General features: G+C 45.8%; 1 protein-coding gene across 11 annotated transcripts in view; it reads right to left on the bottom strand.

Annotated features, from left to right (window-relative positions):
* The window catches only part of ATP8A (ATPase phospholipid transporting 8A1), a 141,572-nt gene extending 116,572 nt beyond the window's left edge, over window positions 1–25,000 (bottom strand). For 2 of the 11 annotated variants that reach the window (XM_069315172.1, XM_069315162.1), the window contains exons 1-2: window positions 8,744–8,835; window positions 1,780–2,120 (exon numbers count right to left, since the gene is read on the bottom strand). In XM_069315172.1, the coding sequence (XP_069171273.1) occupies window positions 1,780–1,891 (112 nt within the window). In that variant the 5' untranslated portion in view covers window positions 1,892–2,120; window positions 8,744–8,835. The other 9 variants (XM_069315169.1, XM_069315165.1, XM_069315163.1 and 6 more) reach the window with 9 other exon arrangements.
* Window positions 25,001–26,156: the final 1,156 nt, after the last annotated feature.

Raw genomic sequence — 26,156 nt, 5'->3', positions numbered from 1 at the left:
CGAGGTGGGGCCGGTGCGGGAGGGGCGAGGTGGTGCCGGTGCCGGAGGGGCGAGGCGGGGCGGGGCCGGTGCTGGAGGGGCGGGGCGGGGCCGGTGCCGGCGGGGCGGGGCGGGGCCGGTGACGGCGGGGCGGGGCCGGTGCCGGCGGGGCGGGGCCGGTGCCGGCGGGGCGGGGCCGGTGCCGGCGGGGCGGGGCCGGTGCCGGCGGGGCGGGGCGGGGCCGGTGCCGGCGGGGCGGGGCGGGGCCGGTGCCGGCGGGGCGGGGCGGGGCCGGTGCCGGTGCCGGAGGGGCGAGGTGGGGCCGGTGCCGGAGGGGCGGGGCGGGGCCGGTGCCGGAGGGGCGGGGCGGGGCCGGTGCCGGAGGGGCGGGGCGGGGCCGGTGCCGGAGGGGCGGGGCGGGGCCGGTGCCGGAGGGGCGGGGCGGGGCCGGTGCCGGAGGGGCGGGGCGGGGCCGGTGCCGGAGGGGCGGGGCGGGGCCGGTGCCGGAGGGGCGGGGCGGGGCCGGTGCCGGAGGGGCGGGGCGGGGCCGGTGCCGGCGGGGCGGGGCCGGTGACGGAGGGGCGGGGCCGGTGCCGGAGGGGCGGGGCCGGAGGGGCGGGGCGGGGCCGGTGCCGGAGGGGCGGGGCCGGTGCGGGAGGGGCGGGGCAGGGCCGGTGCGGGAGGGGCGGGGCGGGGCAGGGCCGGTGCGGGAGGGGCGGGGCCGGAGGGGCGGGGCGGGGCCGGTGCCGGAGGGGCGGGGCAGGGCCGGTGCGGGCGGGGCGGGGCAGGGCCGGTGCGGGAGGGGCGGGGCGGGGCAGGGCCGGTGCGGGAGGGGCGGGGCGGGGCAGGGCCGGTGCGGGAGGGGCGGGGCGGGGCAGGGCCGGTGCGGGAGGGGCGGGGCGGGGCAGGGCCGGTGCGGGAGGGGCGGGGCGGGGCAGGGCCGGTGCGGGAGGGGCGGGGCGGGGCAGGGCCGGTGCGGGAGGGGCGGGGCGGGGCGGGAGGGGCGGGGCGGGGCCGGTGCGGGAGGGGCGGGGCGGGGCCGGTGCGGGAGGGGCGGGGCGGGGCCGGTGCGGGAGGGGCGGGGCGGGGCCGGTGCGGGAGGGGCGGGGCGGGGCCGGTGCGGGAGGGGCGGGGCGGGGCCGGTGCGGGAGGGGCGGGGCGGGGCCGGTGCGGGAGGGGCGGGGCGGGGCCGGTGCGGGAGGGGCGGGGCGGGGCCGGTGCGGGAGGGGCGGGGCGGGGCCGGTGCGGGAGGGGCGGGGCGGGGCCGGTGCGGGAGGGGCGGGGCGGGGCCGGTGCGGGAGGGGCGGGGCGGGGCCGGTGCGGGAGGGGCGGGGCGGGGCCGGTGCGGGAGGGGCGGGGCGGGGCCGGTGCGGGAGGGGCGGGGCGGGGCCGGTGCGGGAGGGGCGGGGCGGGGCCGGTGCGGGAGGGGCGGGGCGGGGCCGGTGCGGGAGGGGCCGGTGCGGGAGGGGCGGGGCGGGGCCGGTGCGGGAGGGGCGGGGCGGGGCCGGTGCGGGAGGGGCGGGGCGGGGCCGGTGCGGGAGGGGCGGGGCGGGGCCGGTGCGGGAGGGGCGGGGCGGGGCCGGTGCGGGAGGGGCGGGGCGGGGCCGGTGCGGGAGGGGCGGGGCGGGGCCGGTGCGGGAGGGGCCGGTGCGGGAGGGGCGGGGCGGGGCCGGTGCGGGAGGGGCGGGGCGGGGCTGGTGCGGGAGGGGTGCGGGGTTGTATGAGTTGTGATGGTAGTGGAAGGGGTGAGGAGAGGTGCTAGAGGAGGAGGGAGGGGGAAGTAGAGGGGTGCTGACGTACCTGGGTGGGCGGGGCTGGTGCAGGACGGGCAGGAGAGGACCATCATCTTGATCATCTCCTTGTGCTCCTCCCCGCTGCTCCCAATAAGGAAGGTCTTGGGAACACTAGCCATCGTTGGTAGGTGTTGTGGTGCGGGTGAGGTTGTCTACTGGTGGGGAGGGTACCAGACCATGGCAGGTGAGGTAATGCGGGTCCACAGCGGCCTACAGACGGCAGCCGTGGCTCTGTCCTACTGCGGCCACCCACACATCACGCCCGCCACCCTTCACTCCCTACACTTTAACACAACCCGCACTTAATACTCTTGCCTTTAGTCTACTCACGTCCCTTCTAATTATTACCTGCAGGCAAATCACTTGTTAACTTCGGCCACGGGCGTGACACGTGTAATTACCTAAGTGTAATTACCTAAGTGTAGTTACAGGATGAGAGCTACGCTCGTGGTGTCCCGTCTTCCCAGCACTCTTTGTCATATAACGCTTTGAAACTACTGACGGTCTTGGCCTCCACCACCTTCTCACTTAACTTGTCTGTCACATATCTTGACAGGAAACAAGAAACACGACTGTCTGTTCCATGCTCGTTACGGCGCTTTATGCGTAATTCTATTTGTCGTTTCCAGCGGTAATATATTCATTAGTGGCGTTTGTATCATACGTTATTGCCCCCCTTCCTTACTCCTCCCTCCCTCAACCTCTCAGATAACCGTAAACCGCTCACCAGCAACACATGGACAATGGGCGAACAAGATGATGACAAATGAGAGGACCTCATAGTGACCATGAGAGGGTTAATAGAGCAGATAATGATAAATCACGAATGGTGGAACAGGGGGGGGGGGTGGCCTTCAACTTTAAAGCAATAGACTGGAGACCTACGAAGCAAGAAACGAGGACATTTGGACAAGCAGATTTGTATACCTCACCCTGAAGACATTCATATATCAAGCAGGCCACAAGACTGAAGACAGGGCATGTTCCGTCAATACTGGATTTAATATTCAATAGGAACGAAGAGGAGTATAAGTATAATCAGAGAACACCGTACCAACGCATAGGTATAATCAGAGAACACCGTACCAACGCATAGGTATAATCAGAGAACACCGTACCAACGCATAGGTATAATTAGAGAACACCGTACCAACGCATAGGTATAATCAGAGAACACCGTACCAACGCATAGGTATAATCAGAGAGCACAGAGGTCCACAGCTATGCTGGCGATGAGTCACAATAACGTGGCTGAAGTATGTTGACCAGACCACACACTAGAAAGTGAAGGGACGACGACGTTTCACAGCTACTCAACATCCAGCCAACACCAAAATATATTGTCAGTACACAAGTGGGCGTGTTCAAAACAACTCGCAGAACCCCTCCAGAACCCAACACGCAGAGTACAGAGGAGAGGCAACAAGAGACCCGACACTGGACACGCCGATGGCAATGGGATAACAACATCCGCGTGTCGATTGATGAAGATTAAGCCACCCAAAAGGTGGCACGGGCATGAATAGCCCGTAAGTGGTGGCCCTTTTGAGCCATCACCAGTACCAATAGATGATACTGGAGATCGGTGGAGGTGCGGCTGCACCCTGCGTGACGGGAGATGTGTCCAGTCATCCGCGTGTCTCAGAGTTCGCGGTAATGATGCACAGGACAAAACTATAAGAGTGGTAGTAGCCTAATCGCACACAAGTTGGAGAACAAAAGCAGCTACAATAAAGTTCAACAATGCTAGCTTATCAAAGGTTAAAAAGTAAGAGCAGTTCAACCCCCGCAAACACAGGGCGAGGCGAACACACAGTCGTTTGAAATGTCATCATTTGAAGAGGATAATGAGTGGACAAACATCAAATATGACATTACTCATTCTCCAAACATTGACCCGACCAGCAAAACGGAGATCCGACCTCAGAGAGCAGAGAGGGACCCGACACCAGGAAACAAGAACCAGACACCCGAAAACAGCGACCCAATACCTAAAACAGGGATCGCAAAAGGGAATCCAATACCAAGAGGAGACCTGATCAGACAGCACGGAGCCGACCGGCTGTATGAAGCCGACCAGATGAAAGGAGCCGACCCGCTGCAGGGAGCCGACCAGCTGCAGGGAGCCGAGCCGCTGCAGGGAGCCGACCAGCTGCAGGGAGCCGAGCCGCTGCAGGGAGCCGAGGAACAACAGGTACAAGGAGGAGGAAGAGAATAACAAGCAACAGTGGAAGGCGGGACGCAGCGTGCAAGGTATTGATCCACCGGCAAGCTGGTGCCGTCTGGTGGTCTGGCCCAGTTGTGTGCTCCGTCACCGCCGCCGTCGTCGTCACCACCCACACCCTGCCCGGCACCACCACCACCCATACACACTCATAGCCCCTACCATACATACTCACCGCCCTACCATACATACTCGCCGCGCTACCATACACACTCGCCGCCCCTACCATACATACTCGCAGCCATACCATACATACTCGCCGCCCTACCATATATACTCACCGCGCTACCATACATACATACTCGCTGCCCTACCATACATACTCCCGCCCTACCATACATACTCGCCGCGCTACCATACATACTCGCCGCGCTACCATACATTCTCGTCACGTTACCACGTCTTATATATATTTCCAAAAATTACACCATTTTATTGACAGTTGAGTGACGGGACCAAAGAGCGGAAGCTCAACCTCCGCAAGAACAATTAGTCGAGAACATCTCCACCACCACCACAATACACATCATGTCTTAGTACAGTGAAGGTAAAGTACCGTGTTATACAAGGAAACGTTGAGGAAGAGATCACAAACGCATGGACTACCATACGATAGAGGACTTCCTGCTTGATCACAGACGCATGAACTACACAATGCGATGGAGGATTTCCTGCTTGATCACAGACTCGGGAACTACCATACGATGGAGGACTTCCTGCTTGATCACAGACGCATGAACTACACAATGCGATGGAGGATTTCCTGCTTGATCACAGACTCGGGAACTACCATACGATGGAGGACTTCCTGCTTGATCACAGACTCGGGAACTACCATACGATGGAGGACTTCCTGCTTGATCACAGACGCATGAACTACACAATGCGATGGAGGACTTCCTGCTTGATCACAGACTCGGGAACTACCATACGATGGAGGACTTCCTGCTTGATCACAGACTCGGGAACTACCATACGATGGAGGACTTCCTGCTTGATCACAGACGCATGAACTACACAATGCGATGGAGGATTTCCTGCTTGATCACAGACTCGGGAACTACCATACGATGGAGGACTTTCTGGATGAAATCCAATGAGAAAGAGAAGTGGAAGGGAAGACAGCACATGAGATGTAGACTTCTTTGCTGGTGAATGTGGCGATGCAACGGATCAGTTTATACCTCTCAAGGAGGTGGACGTTGTCAACGAATTACGTTGTCAACCATTATCTAATTTTTCTATTAAAATGCTTGTGACAGGAAATCTCCCAGAAATCTGTAAAAACACAAACGTATTCCCAATATTTAAAAAGAGGGGAAAGAAAGGAGATACTAAATTATAGACTGATGTCATTGTCAAATATTCTACGTAAATGCTCAAGAAAGTATGCAGGCGATGAGTCACAATAACGTGGCTGAAGTATGTTGACCAGACCACACACTAGAAATTGAAGGGACGACGACGTTTCGGTCCGTCCTGGACCATTCTCAAGTCGATTGTTCAATCAATCGACTTGAGAATGGTCCAAGACGGACCGAAACGTCGTCGTCCCTTCAATTTCTAGTGTGTGGTCTGGTCAACATACTCAAGAAAGTAATCAGGTGGAACAGTTGGAAAGGGCCGACTATGTCACTTTCCATTAAAAAAAAATTGATTGACAGTTGAGAGGCGGGCCGAAAGAGCCAGAACTCAACCCCCGCAAGCACAACTAGGTGAATACATCTAGTCAAACACAAAAAGAAGTTAGAAAAGGTTGAGAGGTATGCCACCAGGCTGGCACCCGAGCCTAGAGGAATGAATGAGCTGCGAGGAAAGATTACTGGAACTGAACCTCACGAAACTGGAAGACAGAAGAGTTAAAAAGAGACGTGATCACTACCTACAAAATTCTCGAAGGAATTGACAGGGTAGATAATGATACACTGTTTAACACGGGTGGTACGCGAACAAGGGAAAAAAGTTGGAAACTGAGTACTCAAATGAGCCACAGGGACATTAGAAAGATCTTTTCAGTGTCAGAGTAGTTAACAGTTGGAATGCATTAGGCAGTGATGTGGTGGAGGCTGACTCCATACACAGTTTCAAATGTAGATATAATAGAGCCCAGTAGGCTCAGGAATCAGTACACCAGTTGATTGACAGTTGAGAGGCGGGACCAAAGAGGCAGAGCTCAACCCCCGCAAGTACAACTCGGTGAGTACAACTAGGCGAGTGCATGGCACATCCTCACATACACTAGTCTACACGATAAACACAGATATGTCTGCACCAGCTAGAAGCTGAATGATGGAATCAGAGTTTGTCTTCTGTGGATTCCTTCCCATATTGGTCTCCGAATGCATGATAGAACTGATGAGTTAGCCAAGACTTTTGCTCATAAAGAGGGAATTGATTACCATCTTGGACTGCCTTTGAGCAGCCTACGTGAGGCAAAGTGAAATTCACACCAGTTACTCCATCTATCATTCTATTATGCAGGAAGAACCGCACGTCTATGAGTCATCCAATAAGGTTAGCAGACTTCTAGATGTTACCAATGCTAGGCTTAGGCTCGGCTACAAGTACCTATGGCAGTTTGTAACATCTGCTGATGTAAATTAGACTAAATGTAAACTCTGTCAGCAGAACTATTTTTTTTGGAGATATTCGCATACTTTGCGTCATTATATAATGGAATGTGAAAAAATCGTGGAATTCAGAGATAACACCATCAATGAAGTTCAAGAAATGTGTAAGTCCTTCATTCATAATAATGTACTGCCAGGAATATTAGCAAAGTATCCAAAGTTTGCTTACTGTAGGTGTAGCCTGCACATGACTGTAAAGCTGCCGCCCAGTTGGGTGGGTGTGGAGCACATGACTGTAAAGCTGCCGCCCAGTTGGGTGGGTGTGGAGCACATGACTGTAAAGCTGCCGCCCAGTTGGGTGGGTGTGCAGCAAGACTAGTAACTGTGTGACTCACCATAGATGTAAAGTGCCTTGTATAGTGACTGTTGTGAGCCTCTTGTTGAATCACTTGTGATACAAAAGATTATCGATGTGTATATGTATTTATGTGAATGATTGTATATATAATATATATATATATATATATATATATATATATATATATATATATATATATATATATATATATATATATATATATATGTCGTACCTAGTAGCCAGAACGCACTTCTCAGCCTACTATGCAAGGCCCGATTTGCCTAATAAGGCAAGTTTTCATGAAATAATTGTTTTTCGACTACCTAACCTAACCTAACTTTTTCGGCTACCTAACCTAACCTTTAAAGATAGGTTAGGTTAGGTAGGGTTGGTTAGGTTCGGTCATATATCTACGTTAATTTTAACTCGAATAAAAAAAAGTGACCTCATACATATTGAAATGGGTAGCTTTATCATTTCATAAGAAAAAAATTAGAGAAAATATATTAAATCCGGAAAACTTGGCTTATTAGGCAAATCGGGCCTTGCATTGTAGGTTGAGAAGTGCGTTCTGGCTACTAGGTACGACATATATATATATATATATATATATATATATATATATATATATATATATATATATATATATATATACATAAACATTAACAATTGTGTAACTAGCGTCAAAAGATTGTCACTGGCTTAGCTAAACGAACTCTGGGGTTCAGTTCCTGAACACATTATGTGCCTCTGTAACCCTTTACACCACCATCCACGGGATGGGTATGGGGTGCATAATAATGAAAGAAATGGAAATCTACACAACACTCTTTTTTCCAATGTTGGTCTACACGACACTTTTCCCAATGTTGGTCTACACGACACTTTTCCCAATGTTGGTCTACACGACACTTTTCCCAATGTTGGTCTACACGACACACTTTTCCCAATGTTGGTCTACACGACACTTTTCCCAATGTTGGTCTACACGACACTTTTCCCAATGTTGGTCTACACGACACTTTTCCCAATGTTGGTCTACACGACACTCTTTTTTCCAATGTTGGTCTACACGACACACTTTTCCCAATGTTGGTCTACACGACACACTTTTCCCAATGTTGGTCTACACGACACACTTTTCCCAATGTTGGTCTACACGACACACTTTTCCCAATGTTGGTCTACACGACACACTTTTCCCAATGTTGGTCTACACGACACACTTTTCCAAATGTTGGTCTACACGACACACTTTTCCAAATGTTGGTCTACACGACACACTTTTCCCAATGTTGGTCTACACGACACACTTTTCCCAATGTTGGTCTACACGACACACTTTTCCCAATGTTGGTCTACACGACACACTTTTCCCAATGTTGGTTTACACAGGACACTTAACGTACGAGGATCTTCATGACCAAAACTGTAGGAGTACACTGCTAAGCTTATGCACTGAAAGAGCTTAATAATGGGAGAGAAGCGCGCTGCCTCCGCTCCCGTAGCACTCACTCCATGCACTTAACACAATCACGCTACACTCTGAGTTGCTATGAGCCAATACTGAAGCACCAGTGCACCGTGTACTGTTTAAGGTGTAGCATGCCCAGAGAAGCAGCAGGTGGTAGCCACCACGACCAGCTGCCGACATCAGCAGCAGCAGCAGTCCAACAAATCCATATCTTGGCGGTGGTGCAAGAGCAGTGGGAGGCGAGGAAGTGCCATGACAGTTATGTGGCACTGTGTGGCACTCTAGCTCATTTTGCCTATATTGGTGAGACAGAGACGTACTCATCTCTCTCACACACACACACACCCGCAGCAACTCCCACTCCAAGCAGCTGTGAAGCCGACGTGTCTAGCCGGAGAGTAGAAGACTGGCACCCACCACCAGTCCTTCACTCCCGGTGTCCGGCTCTTACTGATTTTACCAGCCTCCCTCCCTCCTCTCTCTCTCTCTCTCTCTCTCTCTCCCTCCCGCCTCCTATCCTCTCTCCTCTCCTCTCCCTCCCGCCTCCTATCCTCTCTCCTCTCCTCTCCCTCCCTCCCTCCTCTCCCCCTTCCTTATCTCTCTCCTCTCCCTCCCTCCCGCCTCCTTTCCTCTCTTCTCTTCTCTCCTCTCTCTCCCTCCCTCCCTCCCTCCCTCCCCCCCTCCCCCCCGCAATTCTCCCTCATATACCACACGCGTCTCACGTTTGTTAATTCCTCTGAATATTTTATTCAAATATGAGATATATTTCATTCCCGACGACTGTACATTTTCGCTAGTCTTTCACACACACACACACACACACACACACACACACACACACACACACACACACACACACACACACACACACACAATGCATCTCTTCCTGTATCATTACCTTCAGTGACCATAGTGGCCAGCTGGGGGCCGCTGTTCATGTCAGCACCGGCACATACCTTCATTAATGTCTCCGTGGCCTAGGTCTATGTCCCCACCCGCCTCCCTCTAGGCCTGCACCACGTGTTGCATCACTCTCAAGCAATGCCACCCCCCCACCCCCCCACCCCATTGTGTTGTGCCAGACCCCAACAATTACTTGTTGTGTGGGACTTTAAAAGACCGAACAGCCTGTTCAACAATCCACATAAAGCGCACCGGGAATTATTCTTGCATTACACGAGTCTTGCCAGACTGGATGATGCGTGTTGATGTATTACAAACTGCATGGGCGACAAGGACTGGTGCCCAACCACTTGGGACGGTGTGCACGAAGGGAGACCATCACTCTACCGGCCAGCCCAAGTGGTTGAGGCTGGTCCACGTGACTGAAATATTATCCACGATACGTGTGGGTCGCCGCCACACAACACCACTATACCTTGGTATAGTGGCCAAGGTATACCTTGCTATACTATACTGGTGCCACTATACCTTGGTATAGTGACCAAGGTATACCTTGGTATACTATACTGGTGCCACTATACCTTGGTATAGTCACTATACTTTGGTATAGTGGCCAAGGTATCTTCTTGGTTATCTTGAGATGATTTCGGGGCTTAGTGTCCCCGCGGCGCAGTCCTCGACCAGGCCTCCACCCCCAGGAAGCAGCCCGTAGCAACTGTCTAACTCCCAGGTACCTATTTTCACTGCTAGGTAACAGGGGCATCGGGGTGAAAAACATTTTGACCATTTGTCTCCGCCTCCACCGGGAATCGAACCCGGAACCTCTGGACTACGATTCCGAAGCGTTGTTCACCCAGCTGTCATGCCTCACCACCTTACCTTTTAGTTACCTTGCCATTATTTCGGGGCTTATCCCCGGTCGTCGACCAGGCCTCCTCGTTGCTGGACTGGTCAACCAGGCTGTTACACGCGGCTGCTCGCAGCCTGACGTACGAGTCACAGCCTGGTTCACCAGGTATCATTTGGAGGTGTTTATCAAGTTCTCTCTTAAACACTGTGAGGGGTCGGCCAGTTATGCCCCTTATGTGTAGTGGAAGCGTGTTGAACAGTCTCGGGCCTCTAATGTTGATAGAGTTCTCACTCAGAGTACCTGTTGCACCTCTGCTCTTCAACCAGCACACAACACACTACACCAGTGACGTGATAGACAACAGGTACAAGGCTAAGTAGGAAGGGCAGGAAGAGGTAGACCTCACTCACCCGCAGACACTGACAGGTCAGTACTGAGAGACAGGCCAGTACCGCCATACCTTGGTACAGAAGCAAGAGAGGTACACATATGCGTCACCAGCACACAACACAACACCACCCTACTTTGCAACAGAGGCACCAGAGGCAGGGACTGGTACTTATGCCTCACCATCACTACAAGAGGCAGCGGTGAGAGGCAGCTAGGAGGAGCAAGGAGACATGGTCAGGCGGCGGCCGTCGTGCCTGCTGAGAGCGGGACAGTGTAAGACACACGCCCTCGGTGGCTGCTGCTCCTCAACCACAACACACCCATCATCATCACACTCTCTCTCACTCTCTTCCCACACACGGTAACGTACCACACACACCTGGGGCCTCACGGACCACTGGACAACGCTCCGGTTTCGTAGTCCTATCTAGGGTTTTGGGATCGATCCCCGGCGGAGGCGGAAATAGGCAGAGTTTCTTTCACCATGATGCACCTCTTCACCTAGCAGTAAATAGGTACCTGGGAGTTAGACGGATGCTATGGGCTCTTTCATGTATGTGTGTGTGAGTGTTGTGTGAGTATTATATAAATATATATATATATATATATATATATATATATATATATATATATATATATATATATATATATATATATATATATAGAGAGAGAGAGAGAGAGAGAGAGAGAGAGAGAGAGAGAGAGAGAGAGAGAGAGGAGAGAGGAGAGAGGAGAGAGGAGAGAGGAGAGAGGAGAGAGGAGAGAGAGAGAGAGAGAGTGTGTGTGTGTTAAGGGGCATCACTGACGTTAATGAGAGTAATAAGTGACATGCTAGTGGCAACTTCACCGGTAGCAACTAACGTATTTTCACAGTTTATTATTATTATTTATTATAAATTAGTGGTAGTGGAGGTAAAGAGTGTCATGAAAGAGGTATATGGAGGGAGAGGTGCGTGGTGGGAAATATTACCAGCGGAAGGCTGTGCTCACTATCACTGACACTTATCACTCACCACTTCCACCCACCACCAACCTCTACACTGCCCGCCTCCCGCTCCTCTAACACACTCCCCCCGTGACACCAGTTGGCTGGGTTTTCTCCCACTGCTTTGTTTGTTATTATCCTGGACAGGTAACCTGTCACACTAATTGCCGGCCGCCACCAACAACAACACACCTTCTCAAGGATGCAACCCACAACACTTGTCTAGTTTATTTAGTGCTAGGAGAATAGGAGCATCAAGTGAAAGAAATTGTTGCCCAAACGTCTCTGTCCTCAATCTGTGCTCAGGCCTGGCTCGTTAAAGCTGTGGTCGTCCCCCAAGACGCATAGGGGGGGGGGGGGGGGAAGGAACAAACTGCCAGAGGGAAGAGAGGAGGGAAGAGAGGAGGGAAGAGAGGAGGGAAGAGAGGAAGGAAGACGATTCAGGCAACTAGGAAAAAGAGTAATGATCAGAACACTGTATTGGGGAACACCTTCGTACTGTCGAGTAATTATCAAAACATGACTTTGTAGATCGATTGGCCAATGAGGCTTGCAGGAAAGAAAACATTGATTATGACTTTGGACTATCTAATGCAGTTATTAGAAACATGCAGATTAAAGAAATTAATTCAGATTTAGAAGAACTAAGAAATGCCCGGAGACCTGAAAGCTGCAGTATTAAAAGTTATGACAAGTTTTGTAATAACAGGTATTTGTATGGTCAGCACAGTAACCGGACCAGGCAATGTGATGTAGTCATTGTGGTAATTCGCCTTGGCTATAGACACATCTGGCAGGTTAGTGAGGCTGAGCCACTACCAGAATACTCAGATTGTAAACTCTGTTATAAACCTTTAATGCATTCACTAGAACACTATGTTGTTGAATGTGAAACCGTAAAGGACTTTAGACCTCCTGGCCTCTTGTACCACCAACTGTAACTATTTTATTGACTCAGGTGTTCTGGACGACATCCTAACAATTTACCCAAAATATGCTTGTCCATTTTAAAGAATGAAAAACAATTTTTATTTATATTCCTTCTAAGCTGCATCACTTATGAACCCATCCCTGCCCTTGTGTGGCAGTGCACAATAGAAAGTTGTTTTCACATATCCATACATTAAAACATTGATTGTAACCATGATATATATGTGCTTCAGCCTACAGTTTAGACCTATTGTCTTATGTATGACCCTCTGTCCTGCGTGACAGTGAATACCAGCATTATCCTCACTTAAGACGTAATCGAAATCCTCAGATTAGGCAAAATTGTAATTGTCAATAAAAATGTTAATAAAAATAATATCAAAACGTGGCACCAAGCCGGGAAGGCGATATTTTATTTATTTATTTATATATATACAAGAAGGTACGTTGGGATTGTGAGGATACATAATCTAGTAATTACAATCTTATAAAGCCACTAGTACGCGCCGCGTTTCGGGCAGAACCAACTCTGATACAACACCATCAAATGTGCGGGATAACCATGGGCCGCTAAACATCACTAAGGATGCCAATACGAGAACAAAAGCGCATGAGGCGAGCGATATCAAAGGTATCCGATTCACCAAGAACTCTACTGAGGGCCAAGTGACCGGGAGAGACGGTCGGGAAGCATACTCTACACTGTTCCTATTGGCCCACAAGAGGCTCTATAAACAATGTATCCGTCTATGTTTCATTAAGGCCTATCAACCTCAGGATGATTGGCCTTAATTGATTGTTGATTGGTAAACAGAATAATAGCATATCAACCCACAAACTCTTTAGTTAGACATGCAAAGAGCAATAAATGCAATAAGCTATATAAATATTAAATAGTTACTAGAAAAACAATTATTAGCTTAAACTTACTTACACAAATGATAACGTTTGGTTAAGTAAAGATATGGAGTATGTTCACCAATAAATCAAATGAATATACCGTCAATGCCTGACGGGAGAACTACTGTTAAATGTTAATGTTTACCCTTTAAAGTTCCCATTTTCTATAATAGCTAGATGCCTTCGTCGCCACAGTACGAGACCTGTCGACAAACTGCACCATAAATCAAAATCAGTAACTCCTATGCCAATGTTACAAAAATATTAACATACTTAATCATTAAAGAAAACGGAAAACGTATACAGTATATATATATATATATATATATATATATATATATATATATATATATATATATATATATATATATATATATATATATTACATATATATATATATATTACATATATATATATATATATATATATATATATATATATATATATATATATATATATATATATATATTTATATATATATGTATATTAAAGGGCCTTCAATTTTTTCATGTCTGACTAAGACTACGGTATTCACCGACAAAAAGAAAACGCATTTTCCTCTCGAAAATATATACATAACTTATATCTTTCCACAACGGTTTAAGTAATACCTAAAAATTAATGTGGCATTGCAAAATGTATATGAACAGCTAAACGGGTTACTTTCATAAAATTATTAAAATGACCTTAGCAAGATGTAGCCATGACGGAAATATACTCAGAATACTTTTTGGATTACTCTGAAATAATTAATAATAATATGTTTTTTCAGGTAAAGGTAAATTGAAAATGAGTTACAATGTTAGATTTATAGATAAAGAGTTAGTAAATACAATGCCAGAAGCCACTAATACGCACAGCGTTTCGGTCTGTATAATAATTCATTATAGGCAATTATAGCGAACTATTATATAGTGTAATATGAGTGAGAGGTGAGAGAGGGCCGGTGCACCACTCACACACTCGTCTCAGCCAAGGTAAACACTTTATTGATGCATTGACTACCTGACATGTGGAACACACACCAATACTGCCAACCTAACCTGCTACCTCCTGGCACACTCCCACACAGTAACTCTCCCTAAACCGCTCTGTGTCACATGACACACTCCCACACAGTAACTCTCCCTACACCGCTCTGTGTCACATGACACTCTCCCACACAGTAACTCCCTACACCGCTGTGTCACATGACACTCTCCCACACAGTAACTCTCCCTACACCGCTGTGTCACATGACACACTCCCACACAGTAACTCTCCCTACACCGCTGTGTCACATGACACTCTCCCACACAGTAACTCTCCCTACACCGCTGTGTCACATGACACTCTCCCACACAGTAACTCTCCCTACACCGCTGTGTCACATGACACACTCCCATACAGTAACTCTCCCTACACCGCTGTGTCACATGACACTCTCCCACACAGTAACTCCCTACACCGCTCTGTGTCACATGACACTCTCCCACACAGTAACTCTCCCTACACCGCTGTGTCACATGACACACTCCCACACAGTAACTCTCCCTACACCGCTGTGTCACATGACACTCTCCCACACAGTAACTCCCTACACCCCTCTGTGTCACATGACACTCTCCCACACAGTAACTCTCCCTACACCGCTCTGTGTCACATGACACTCTCCCACACAGTAACTCCCTACACCGCTCTGTGTCACATGACACTCTCCCACACAGTAACTCTCCCTACACCGCTCTGTGTCACATGACACACTCCCACACAGTAACTCTCCCTACACTGCTGTGTCACATGACACTCCCACACAGTAACTCTCCCTACACCGCTGTGTCACATGACACTCCCACACAGTAACTCTCCCTACACCGCTGTGTCACATGACACTCCCACACAGTAACTCCCTACACCGCTGTGTCACATGACACTCCCACACAGCTGGTTCATTTTCACCAATGATATAATACTCTTTGCAAGTGAGAATAGTGTAAATATTCAAATAAACACAAAAACAAACTTGAGTTAGTACAGCCGTACCGGGATAAAATATCTGTACACGTGGCAAGCAATAAATCGACTTAAAGGAACGCCGACGCTCACGAACCTGGTATGCTAAGGACGTCACACCTTCAAGGAATTCCTCCCAACAATGGTCTTACGTGCCGAGTCCCATTACCAAGCTCTGACAACCTATTATCCCCACCACTCCGTAATACACGCCCCAGCCTACACGGCCCCTCATCCACCCGACCAACACAGTAGTTGCTCCACAACGTTAAATAATTAATAAAGCTAAGAGGAGTAATATATAAGAGTGTATACATATAGAGTGAACGGGGGAGGCATTTTCGTGCCAGGAGCCCCACGTCGTGATGCTGGGGGTGGTGGGGGTCACGCAATGCTCTTGGCTCCACCTTCACACTTCGTACACCACACACATTAATAATGTACACATACATGTTTGCTTCTATCTTTGCCATTATATATATATCTTTACTTAGCAGGGTAATTTGGAAGTTTAAGCGCACCTTTCAGTTTGTACAGGCTGTATTATTATTAGTATTCCCTATATGTAAATATCCCGTAACGCTGTGTGTGTTTAGTGGCTTCGCAAGAATGTAAGAATACCGATATTATGTACTCTCAGAAACCCAATGCACCTTCTTGTATATAAATAAATAAAAATAAATAATAATGTGCCCAGGTACCAGTTTAGTTTGCCTCTCCGAACTGGACAGTCTGTGTGTTTTAAACATTTAAATACGTACACATAGACATAAGCGTTGCTATGTATACGGGCAAGAGGCAAGCATCGAAGACTGGTACATAGCAAAAGGCTCAACCTCTCGATAGGCAAGCCATTATAGCCACCTGCACAGGAGGCAAACGACAGCTGCACATCATGCAAACGACAGCTGCACATCAAGCAAACGACACAACCCGTTATCGCACTTGCTTATAGTCAATATTGGCTTATATAATAAGTGCATATGTGACATACTAATTGATTGTGAATATTTTAGTTTACCTTGAAAAGCTTCATAGAAAACACCGACCTCACCTAACCTTCTTAGTATGTTAAGGTAAGCATCTTATTGCTTTTTATTTACAATTATTACTTAACCTATCAACGGTATAGATTAAGTAATAATTGTAATTAAGAAGCAATAAGATGCTTATCTTAACATACTAAGAAGGTTAGGTGAGGTCGGTGTTTTCTATGAAGCTTTTCAAGGTAAACTAAAATATTCACAATCAATTAGTATGTCACATATGCACTTATTAAATAAGCCAATATTGACATAAAGCAATTGCGAGAATGGGTTGAACGACAGCTGCACATCAAGCAAACGACAGCTGCACATCATGCAAACAACAGCTGCACATCAAGCAAACGACAGCTGCACATCAATCAAACGACAGCTGCACATCAAGCAAACGACAGCTGCACATCATGCAAACGACAGCTGCACATCATGCAAACGACAGCTGCACATCAAGCAAACGACAGCTGCACATCAAGCAAACGACAGCTGCACATCAAGCAAACAACAGCTGCACATCAAGCAAACGACAGCTGCACATCAAGCAAACGACAGCTGCACATCATGCAAACAACAGCTGCACATCAAGCAAACGACAGCTGCACATCATGCAAACGACAGCTGCACATCAAGCAAATGACAGCTGCACATCATGCAAACGACAGCTGCACATCAAGTAAACAACAGCTGCACATCAAGCAAACGACAGCTGCACATCAAGCAAACAACAGCTGCACATCATGCAAACAACAGCTGCACATCAAGCAAACGACAGCTGCACATCATGCAAACGACAGCTGCACATCATGCAAACAACAGCTGCACATCAAGCAAACGACAGCTGCACATCAAGCAAACGACAGCTGCACATCAAGCAAACGACAGCTGCACATCAAGCAAATGACAGCTGCACATCATGCAAACAACAGCTGCACATCAAGCAAACGACAGCTGCACATCAAGCAAATGACAGCTGCACATCATGCAAACAACAGCTGCACATCAAGCAAACGACAGCTGCACATCAAGCAAATGACAGCTGCACATCATGCAAACAACAGCTGCACATCAAGCAAACGACAGCTGCACATCAAGCAAACGACAGCTGCACATCATGCAAACAACAGCTGCACATCAAGCAAACGACAGCTGCACATCAAGCAAACGACAGCTGCACATCAAGCAAACGACAGCTGCACATCATGCAAACGACAGCTGCACATCAAGCAAACGACAGCTGCACATCAAGCAAACGACAGCTGCACATCATGCAAACGACAGCTGCACATCATGCAAACGACAGGCAGCGACAGTTACACAACAGGCAGCAACAGTTACACAGCAGCCAGCTGTGTAACTACTGACTGCTACTGCCCAGTCTCTGACTGGACGGTAGAGCGACGGTCATTTTTTATGTTTAGTAAGTAGATGTTAAGCACATGGTGTTTCAGGAAATCCTTTCTGCCTCATTAACACTTTTGCGCACTAATGATGCGAAATTTGTACAAATTCAATTTATTGTCCGAATAATATGGGACTTTTTTTAAATGCACGCCAACGTCTTCCCATTGTCCGTATACCCCACATAGCACGAAAATTGAGGTGAAAAAGTTGTAAAGAGTATAAACATTGGAGTGTGGTGGTAAGCTCATGGGCAATGCTCGGCCTACCTTACGGTGCACAACTAGTCTAAAGTATAGAACAGTGAGACGTGTATGTTCTTATACAGTATGCAAATATCTCTTTACAGCATTCTATTACGAACCATTTGATATCATATTGAATGACGTAGCATGAAAATTGAGGTGAAAAAGCTGAAAAGAGTTTAAACATTGGAGTGTGGTAACGAGCTCATGGGCAACACTCTGGCCAACCTTGCGGTGTGAGGCGGGTCGCCAGTCAAACTAGCAAACGTGTTAACAAGATATACTCCAGTTAATGAGGGTCAAGAACTAGAAATTTCTGTCCAGATAATCTGAGAAACTGGAAAGCAGTGATCATGATAATGGAAGTTCCACTTTACAGTATATAGAAACAATAATCAGCTACTAAAATACACCCAGTCTCCATTCATACCTATATGTATCTCTCAACTCAAAAACAAGCTTAGCTTCTTTGTGAAGTAACTAGCAGCATTAAAGCAGCATACATATTATGCATTAAAATACTTAATCAGCTATTACAAACATGGTGCATGTAGTCAACTGTCACAGCTAAAAGAAGTTAGATATGCAAGCACAATATTTTTTATTGCATGTTTATTAACCTGTGGAGGTAAGATTAACAGGGAAAACCATATAACCTTTGATAGGCACAAAAGCACCTGAAACAATACCAATATCAGTTGGGTATCACAATAATAAAGGCAAGGTACAGTACCACCAAACAAAAGGAGCGCTTTCGGTATACAGCCCACCAGGGCTCTCGTCTAACATTTCAATATATATGAACAAATTCAATAGTATTCTTGCACAGTACTTTGGTTCCTGGAAATAAGGTTTTTAATGGCTTTTGTGAATTTCTGGCTTTTACAGATAAACATGCCACAACTTTTATTTCTAGGAAACTCTTAATTCATAAATTTCAAACACATCAAGATGTGACTGTAAAGAGAGTCAAATATATAATAACACTAGAATTAGAATTTGAATTGCTATTATACAAAGCAGTCATTTTATTTAAAACAAAGTACATTTACACGTAGCAAAACATTAATAAATTCTTTGGCATTACTGGCATGTTATTAAAGTAAATATTAAGGTGTGCCAGAGTTCAAGTCATGAGTGAGCCATGACATATAGCACATACTGTATCATGGTAAAGCCTGACACAGTAACGTTCTGCAACAGCCTCAAAAGACACAGCATCTTCTAATTGCTACATAGATGCAAATGGTTCCAATTAGTGGGTTAGAATGCAAGCTAATTAAAAGGCTCGGTAAAATAATCCATGGCAATTATTTTAAAAAGATCACCAACCTCCATTTTCTTATTTTTATTATCTTTGTGTCAAAAGCATATCAATATTGGTCATATGAAGGCTTAATTTTCATATCTTTAACAAATACTTGACAGAAAAAGAATTCAAATAAAATGAATATGGAAATGAATATCAAAGTTTCAATATTTTATACACAATATTTTATGTTCATTATTTTAAAAATCCATTTTAATTAATAAAGTTCTCTCCATAACTGAAGAGGGTAAAGTTATTTGTGTTTATAGTCCATTTAACAAAATTGTTCTGCAAAAATACAAATACCAGAGGAGTAAAACAAAGAGATGAAGACAAAAGGCATCAACACATCCCTTGTATCATCACTACCATTTGATCTTTGCTTAGTGCATAATACTGTACGACACAGTTTATGTAGCTACCGTTGATTTGAATATTAGTATTTTATGTTAATTTTGCAGCATTTAACACAATATTACTGTAATATTATGATATGTAGTCCACTTTTCTCAAGCTGCATTACTGAATTTTATGTATAGAAATAATGTTATTAGTTCTGCTTATTAAGAGTTGAGGTTATCTAATCTACTCCAACTTTACAAAGTTTCTTCACCTCAAGAGAGCAGCTTCTTAGAGCAAATGCCATCTACACATCAAGAATTATGTACAGCTTATGCATGTTGACCCTTTGACAAAATTTAATTGTCTTCGTTTATATTAAATATCATTATTGTTCAAATAAATATTCAATTGCCATGAAAGTTTATGTGAACTCTTAGTTAAAGCAAAAAAATTAATTATGAAAATGAAAAATAAAAATCTGTAATGTGAAAGTTTGCCAAGTGCAAGCCCATACAGCGGAGCAGATAACGTGACGATATAGAGATAGCTAAAGACAGTGATCCATCAGTATCAAGTTGGAAGCCTTATATAAAAGAGTTGGACTCTCTTGTGTTATACATTAGATCATTTGTAGTATACTATTACTACTAAGCTTAAGCAAACCATCTAATAATTAGTGCACCTAATTCAATTTATGATAGGGCAGATACCTGAAGAACTTGGCAGAAGGCAGATAAGAACGACATTAAATTTTTTATAAATATATGGCTTGGTCTCATACCGATGTATATAAGAATGCAATGCTAATATTGCTTTAAAATTACATTAATTTTATTTGGCAGGACTGATGTTGTGATAAAGCAGTGATAACAATTTCTTGACTGTAAATCGAAGCGTGGCCACTGAAAACACTGATAGTGAGTGGCCCTTAAGCCATGAAATGCACAGATGAAGAAAATGTCTTACAATCAATGCTGTTAAAATGTTAAAAACTACTATTGCAAAATTATCTTTATACAAAACTTAGCCTAAGCATAAAATTTAGTGTTTTAAAACTCATTGTGATGTCATGCATTTACAGATAAGAACAAAATACAGCAGCTCACCAAACACTGTAGTTGGAGATTTTGTCTGTGCCATCCTGCACCCACAAGAAAAGGCATTAAAATTTCAGAAAGCACACACAATATCATATCTACAGTTTATTTTCAATTTGTATGGCATTTATATAAAAAAAAAGCACTGAATGTTATGAAATGCCTCTTTCTGGTGGGTTCTTGGTGGCTCCATGGTTGCTTGCTACCTGGTAAGCTTCGTGAGTTGAACCCAGTTCAACTCACGAGGACCAGAGGTCAAAACCTGGTCCCCTCTAAAGAGACACAGGAAACAGGGAAACAGGTTTGCCCTACACACGACTGGTGGCATAGAAATAATGGCGATCAGCTTCAACCAGACATAATAAACGATTCACTCCCGGTGAAACCAATCCAGCATCAATCACTAAAGGACCCTTCCAGAAACCAGCCATCTCATTCTTACCCTTTAAAGAGAAGGCTGTAAATAAAGAACACTACCCCCAAGAAGAAGAGAGCAAAACTGTGACTTTTGGAGGCATGTGTGAAGCTCTCCAACCCAACAACCAGAAGTGACAGCCAACAAAATCAAAGCCTTGAAGAAAACCCTGGACCAAAGGTGCAACAGAAAACCTGAGAACAGGAGAGAAAACCAAAATTTGTCAACTCCCCTTGCCTTGGTGCCAAGGCACCAAGGAACCAGTCTCAAAGACAACCATGCAGACTGAGAGAAAGTAACTAACCAGGCAGGGGCAACATCAGTGAACACCTGAAGATGGTCACCCTAGCTATGTGCAGTTCAAGGTGAACAGTTAATCACAAGTCTATGCAAGATGCAAGAAGTGAAGCATAAATATGCATGCACTGAGCAGCAGCCACCAAAATAAAGAACAAAAACATAAGCAAATTGGCCCCTGCAGGACAAAAACTGAATCTATGATGGCCAGCACTTAACTGAAAAACCAGGACCCAAAGAGCACCGGGGCACAAAGAGGAGCATAACAGCAGACGTCCCCAGACATAAGCACTAGGCAATATGACAAAGGTGTAAAGGTTGGTGGATTTAGGAGAAAGGTGCATAATCATGGTGGTGGTGAACAGGTGGAACTTACAACAGAATTGTTTTGCCATTAAGTGGTTCATGAATCTCCAACCCGTTCTCGCAAATGTAATAAGTCAATATTGACTTATTAAATATGTGCATAGGTGACATACTTAACATAATAGATACCCTTAAAAAGATTCATAGAAAACACCGACCTTACCTAACCTTGTTAGTATCTTAAGATAAGCATCTTATTGCTTCGTAATTACAATTATTACCTAACCTATAATAGGTATAGGTTAAGTAATAATTGTAATTACGAAGCAATAAGATGCTTATCTTAAGATACTAACAAGGTTAGGTAAGGTCGGTGTTTTCTATGAATCTTTTTAAGGGTATCTATTATGTTTAGTATATCACCTATGCACGTAGTTAATAAGTCAATATTGACTTTACGAATTTCCGAGAACGGGTTGCAACGAATCTCAGGGCTTCACTTTATTTACCTTGCTGTTTGCTTTGACCACTTTTCTGACAGCCTTTCCTTGATCTACAATCCCTCTGCTCTTTGCACCTACAATATTTAGAAGGAGCCAGATTTTGGCTTCTGGTCCCCAGCAGGCTTATATTAATCACAAGGGTGCAGCATACATTGATTTGAGTAGGGTTTGCCAGGTAGGAAGCACCAAGGAGCCATCAACAGGATCCCTCCCAGAAAATGTTTCAGCTGCCTAACAAGTTAACAAGAGATTAATAATCACACATTATTAAATGTGACCTTTAAATGAATAGATAAACAAACAAATCTACCTGATGACAATATTCAAGCCCAAATCAAGAAGCAAAAGCTACAGTATTTCCAAGTCATCCAGAGTAATAAATCCAAGTTTTGTAGGTCCCGAAAAGGACAAAACAATAGTTGTACAGGTCGGATTTCTAGACTAGTTGTGACGAAAGCCAACCCGGTGCTGTACTGCCAACCCAAGATGGGGGGATGAAAGGTGTGGTGGATAGGGGGGGGGGAGATATGAAAGGTGAGGTGGAGAGGGCGAGGGGAAGACATGACAGGTGAACTGGAGAAGGGGAGGGGGGGGGAAGACATGAAAGATAAGGTGGAGAGGGAAAGATAAGGTGGAGAGGGGAAGATATGAAAGGTCGGGGCCATAACACACATTTTCCTAGAATATATTTACCAAGCGGGGAAACAATAATACACCAAATTTTCCTAGAGTTGATCAATGGTGTTGTAGTGCTCATTGGCTGCAGATTTTATAAGCTTTCCTACCTTTGTTTTCTTCTTTGACATAAAGAAAGAAATACAGTAGAATGAAGTGTTTAATATATGCAGACATCATATAAAATTTAGGAAAATTCAGGTGGGAGTGATATATCCACATGTATTTTATGTAAAATTCTCTAATTTTGGCTTAAATAGTTTTCAATTGTTTTTATACTAACAATAATATAAAACATCAAGGTTTATTAATACTGCACTATAACTAGATAGCTATTTGAAAGGAAACATTCTCATATATATATATGATATTACTTTAAATATGCATCATACTTCACCAGGATAGATATTCAGGGTAGAACTTCTACTCCATATCAACCTACCCTGGTTTTGCACCCTGGAGAGGCCACTCCAGACTGACAACCAGAGCGCAACTCCATAGTCTCCTATGACTGATGAATGCCTACTACTATATATATATATTGCTCATAATTATAGAATTAGCATTTTTTATGATATAATTTTTTATGATATCACTATCATATGATTGATCATGATTATCCTTTTTTAAACATGTAGTTTACTATATACTATTTTATCACATCAATAAAATAGTATTTTTGTATGTGGTAAAAACACTGCTGTTGACAAATAATTCTTTTGCAAACACAGACGTTCCTTGTAAGTGGCAGGTAATTATGAAGAGTAAACCACTCACCAGAAGATGAGTCAACGACGAGATAATAACAGCCACTTTATTGTGACTCAACGTCTGCATATGGCAGGTAAATTGGCTAATATTCCTGTTATACACTATTTTGTTCACTTTACAGTAAATAGTGAATGATTTAATAACATGACTTAGGTGTACAGTATATTAAACATCTTGTACACTTCTTAAAGTAAGATATTTGACATTAGAGCTTCCTATTACACCTCATACAGTGTACATGATGCATTACAGTGAACAAGATGTAGTAGGAGTTAGTGTACATAATGTGGTAGAGTAAATAAGGTTCACTGTACTGATTACGGTTCACCGTAATCAGCCGTGTTCACTGTACAGTAAACACAGCTGCCAGTAGGTGGTACAGTATACATAATGAAGTACAGTGAACAAGGTTTAGTAGGTGGTACAGTGTATATAATGCAGTACAATGAACAAGGTGTAGTAGGAGGCTTACTGCTCACACTACAACAATGCAACATATGCCTTCTATCAAGAGTCAAGGCATATACATACTCTACCACCATCTGTACTGGTGCAGTCATCGCGAGGACAAACCCTTCATGCAAACTGCACCTACTATCAAGAAGTAGAAGATATACATACTGAAACAAACCTATGATGCATCCAACATAAATCTTATCAAAACAATAATATTATCTTAGCAAGTTGTTGAGCAGCTGGAGTATACGCACCCTGGGACACTGGGGCACCCTGGGACACTGGGACACCCTGGGACCCTGGGACACGGCAGTAGTGTGTCAGCACACTATCACAGCACTTCATAAATTTGTATTAATTCACGTCCAGTTCGACTGGTCTCCCGGCGCGTACAGTGATGGTATCCTGGGCCAGAAGCCACACAACACCTCTAGTATTACGACACACAAACCATGTAATGTAAATATTACGCTAATTAATGTATTCGCCGCTTATCAGCGTAATCAGGTGGGAGATAAGGCGGTACTCACCTGTAAAGAGGTTTACCACGTCTGATTGGTTGGTCCGCCGCAACATTTCCATAACCAAGCGGGTTATCTTATCCTGGCGGAGGGTCACTGGCGAGCCCGAGGGACCAGTGACACAAGGTGACCTGACCCACACATGGTTCAGCCCGCGCTACTACTAGGGAATATGGAAGTGAGTCATATTGGTGAGCACTTCCTTCCACCTTGTTTGTTGTCTGGCGGCCGAGGTGTTGTTGTCGATACCCACGGCTGCCAACCCTGCCGCCGCTACCACACTCACTCACTCACTAACTGCAGCCATACCTTGCCTCTCACATACATCATGTGTGACATATACGTTAAAATGTGGTTGCACAAAATACTTACTTAGTAAGTAAATAAAATATAGTTTGTGATAACGAAAAAAGAATTTGCGAACAATAGGGCGGGAATGGGAAGCACAGCTGAGTACGAAGCGACCTGCTGCCTCTTATTTAATTCAATTAATGTTGTGTATATACAATATACTGTATATACGTTAGGCTTATAGCAAGGTTGACCTACTGACCAAGATGCAACCCCCACAACAAACTGATTAACTCCCGGGTACCCATTTACTGTTAGGTGAACAGAGGAATTAGGTGATATTACAACCAGTCCTCAGACCATATCCATTCCATCCAGCGGTCGACCCTAAAGACGCATTCATCAATTTTATCATGCTACAGCCCGTCCTCCAAACAAAGACCCAAAGTGATTCCATCCATCCGCCAACCCCAGTGTTTATGAATGAATAACTGTTTACACACGACTCACAACTGATGTCGTTCGAACACTTCCGGAACAAGTGCTTCACTGACGAATTTTGTTCGAATCACAACGCTAAAAATGCTTCACCCACGTACTACAAATACAAATAATCGCCAACAGAACCTGAACACTTAACCTAACCAGTGCCTAAATATGTACGACCGCTGGATGGAATGGACTTGGTCTGACGACAGGTTGACTACCAAGACCCTTATCTGACCACGATAAACAGATTAACGTTAATGCATACCTTTCGACATGGGTGTGTTTATTATCGAATAAACTGAATATGGCCTGTATAAAGAATGGCCAAATCAGTTAAACATCAGTGGACTTGGCTAGTAGCTGCCTCACATTACCAATTGTATATACTAGATGGAGTAACAGGTTGTGCCCAGGTCTTTCTGACCCCTCCCCGCCCTCTCTCTCTCTCTTTCAAACGTCATGCAGACTGCTGGGGGCCGCTATAGATGCTGATATTTCTTAACAGATGACAATGGGGCCGACCCCAATATGACAATTCCATACCCTGCCCCCATGTGTTATTTTGGAAAGTTGGGTGTGGCTAGCCCCAAGCGTTTGGTCTCATACCTCAGACAAACAGGCAGACATTATATTTTATAAATATAGATAGGGTC

The sequence above is a fragment of the Procambarus clarkii genome, chromosome 81 (assembly GCF_040958095.1).
Source record: "Procambarus clarkii isolate CNS0578487 chromosome 81, FALCON_Pclarkii_2.0, whole genome shotgun sequence".
Lineage (NCBI taxonomy): Eukaryota > Metazoa > Arthropoda > Malacostraca > Decapoda > Cambaridae > Procambarus > Procambarus clarkii.
The sequence above is the reverse complement of the archived record's forward strand: the minus strand, read 5'-3'. Positions and strand labels throughout refer to the sequence as shown.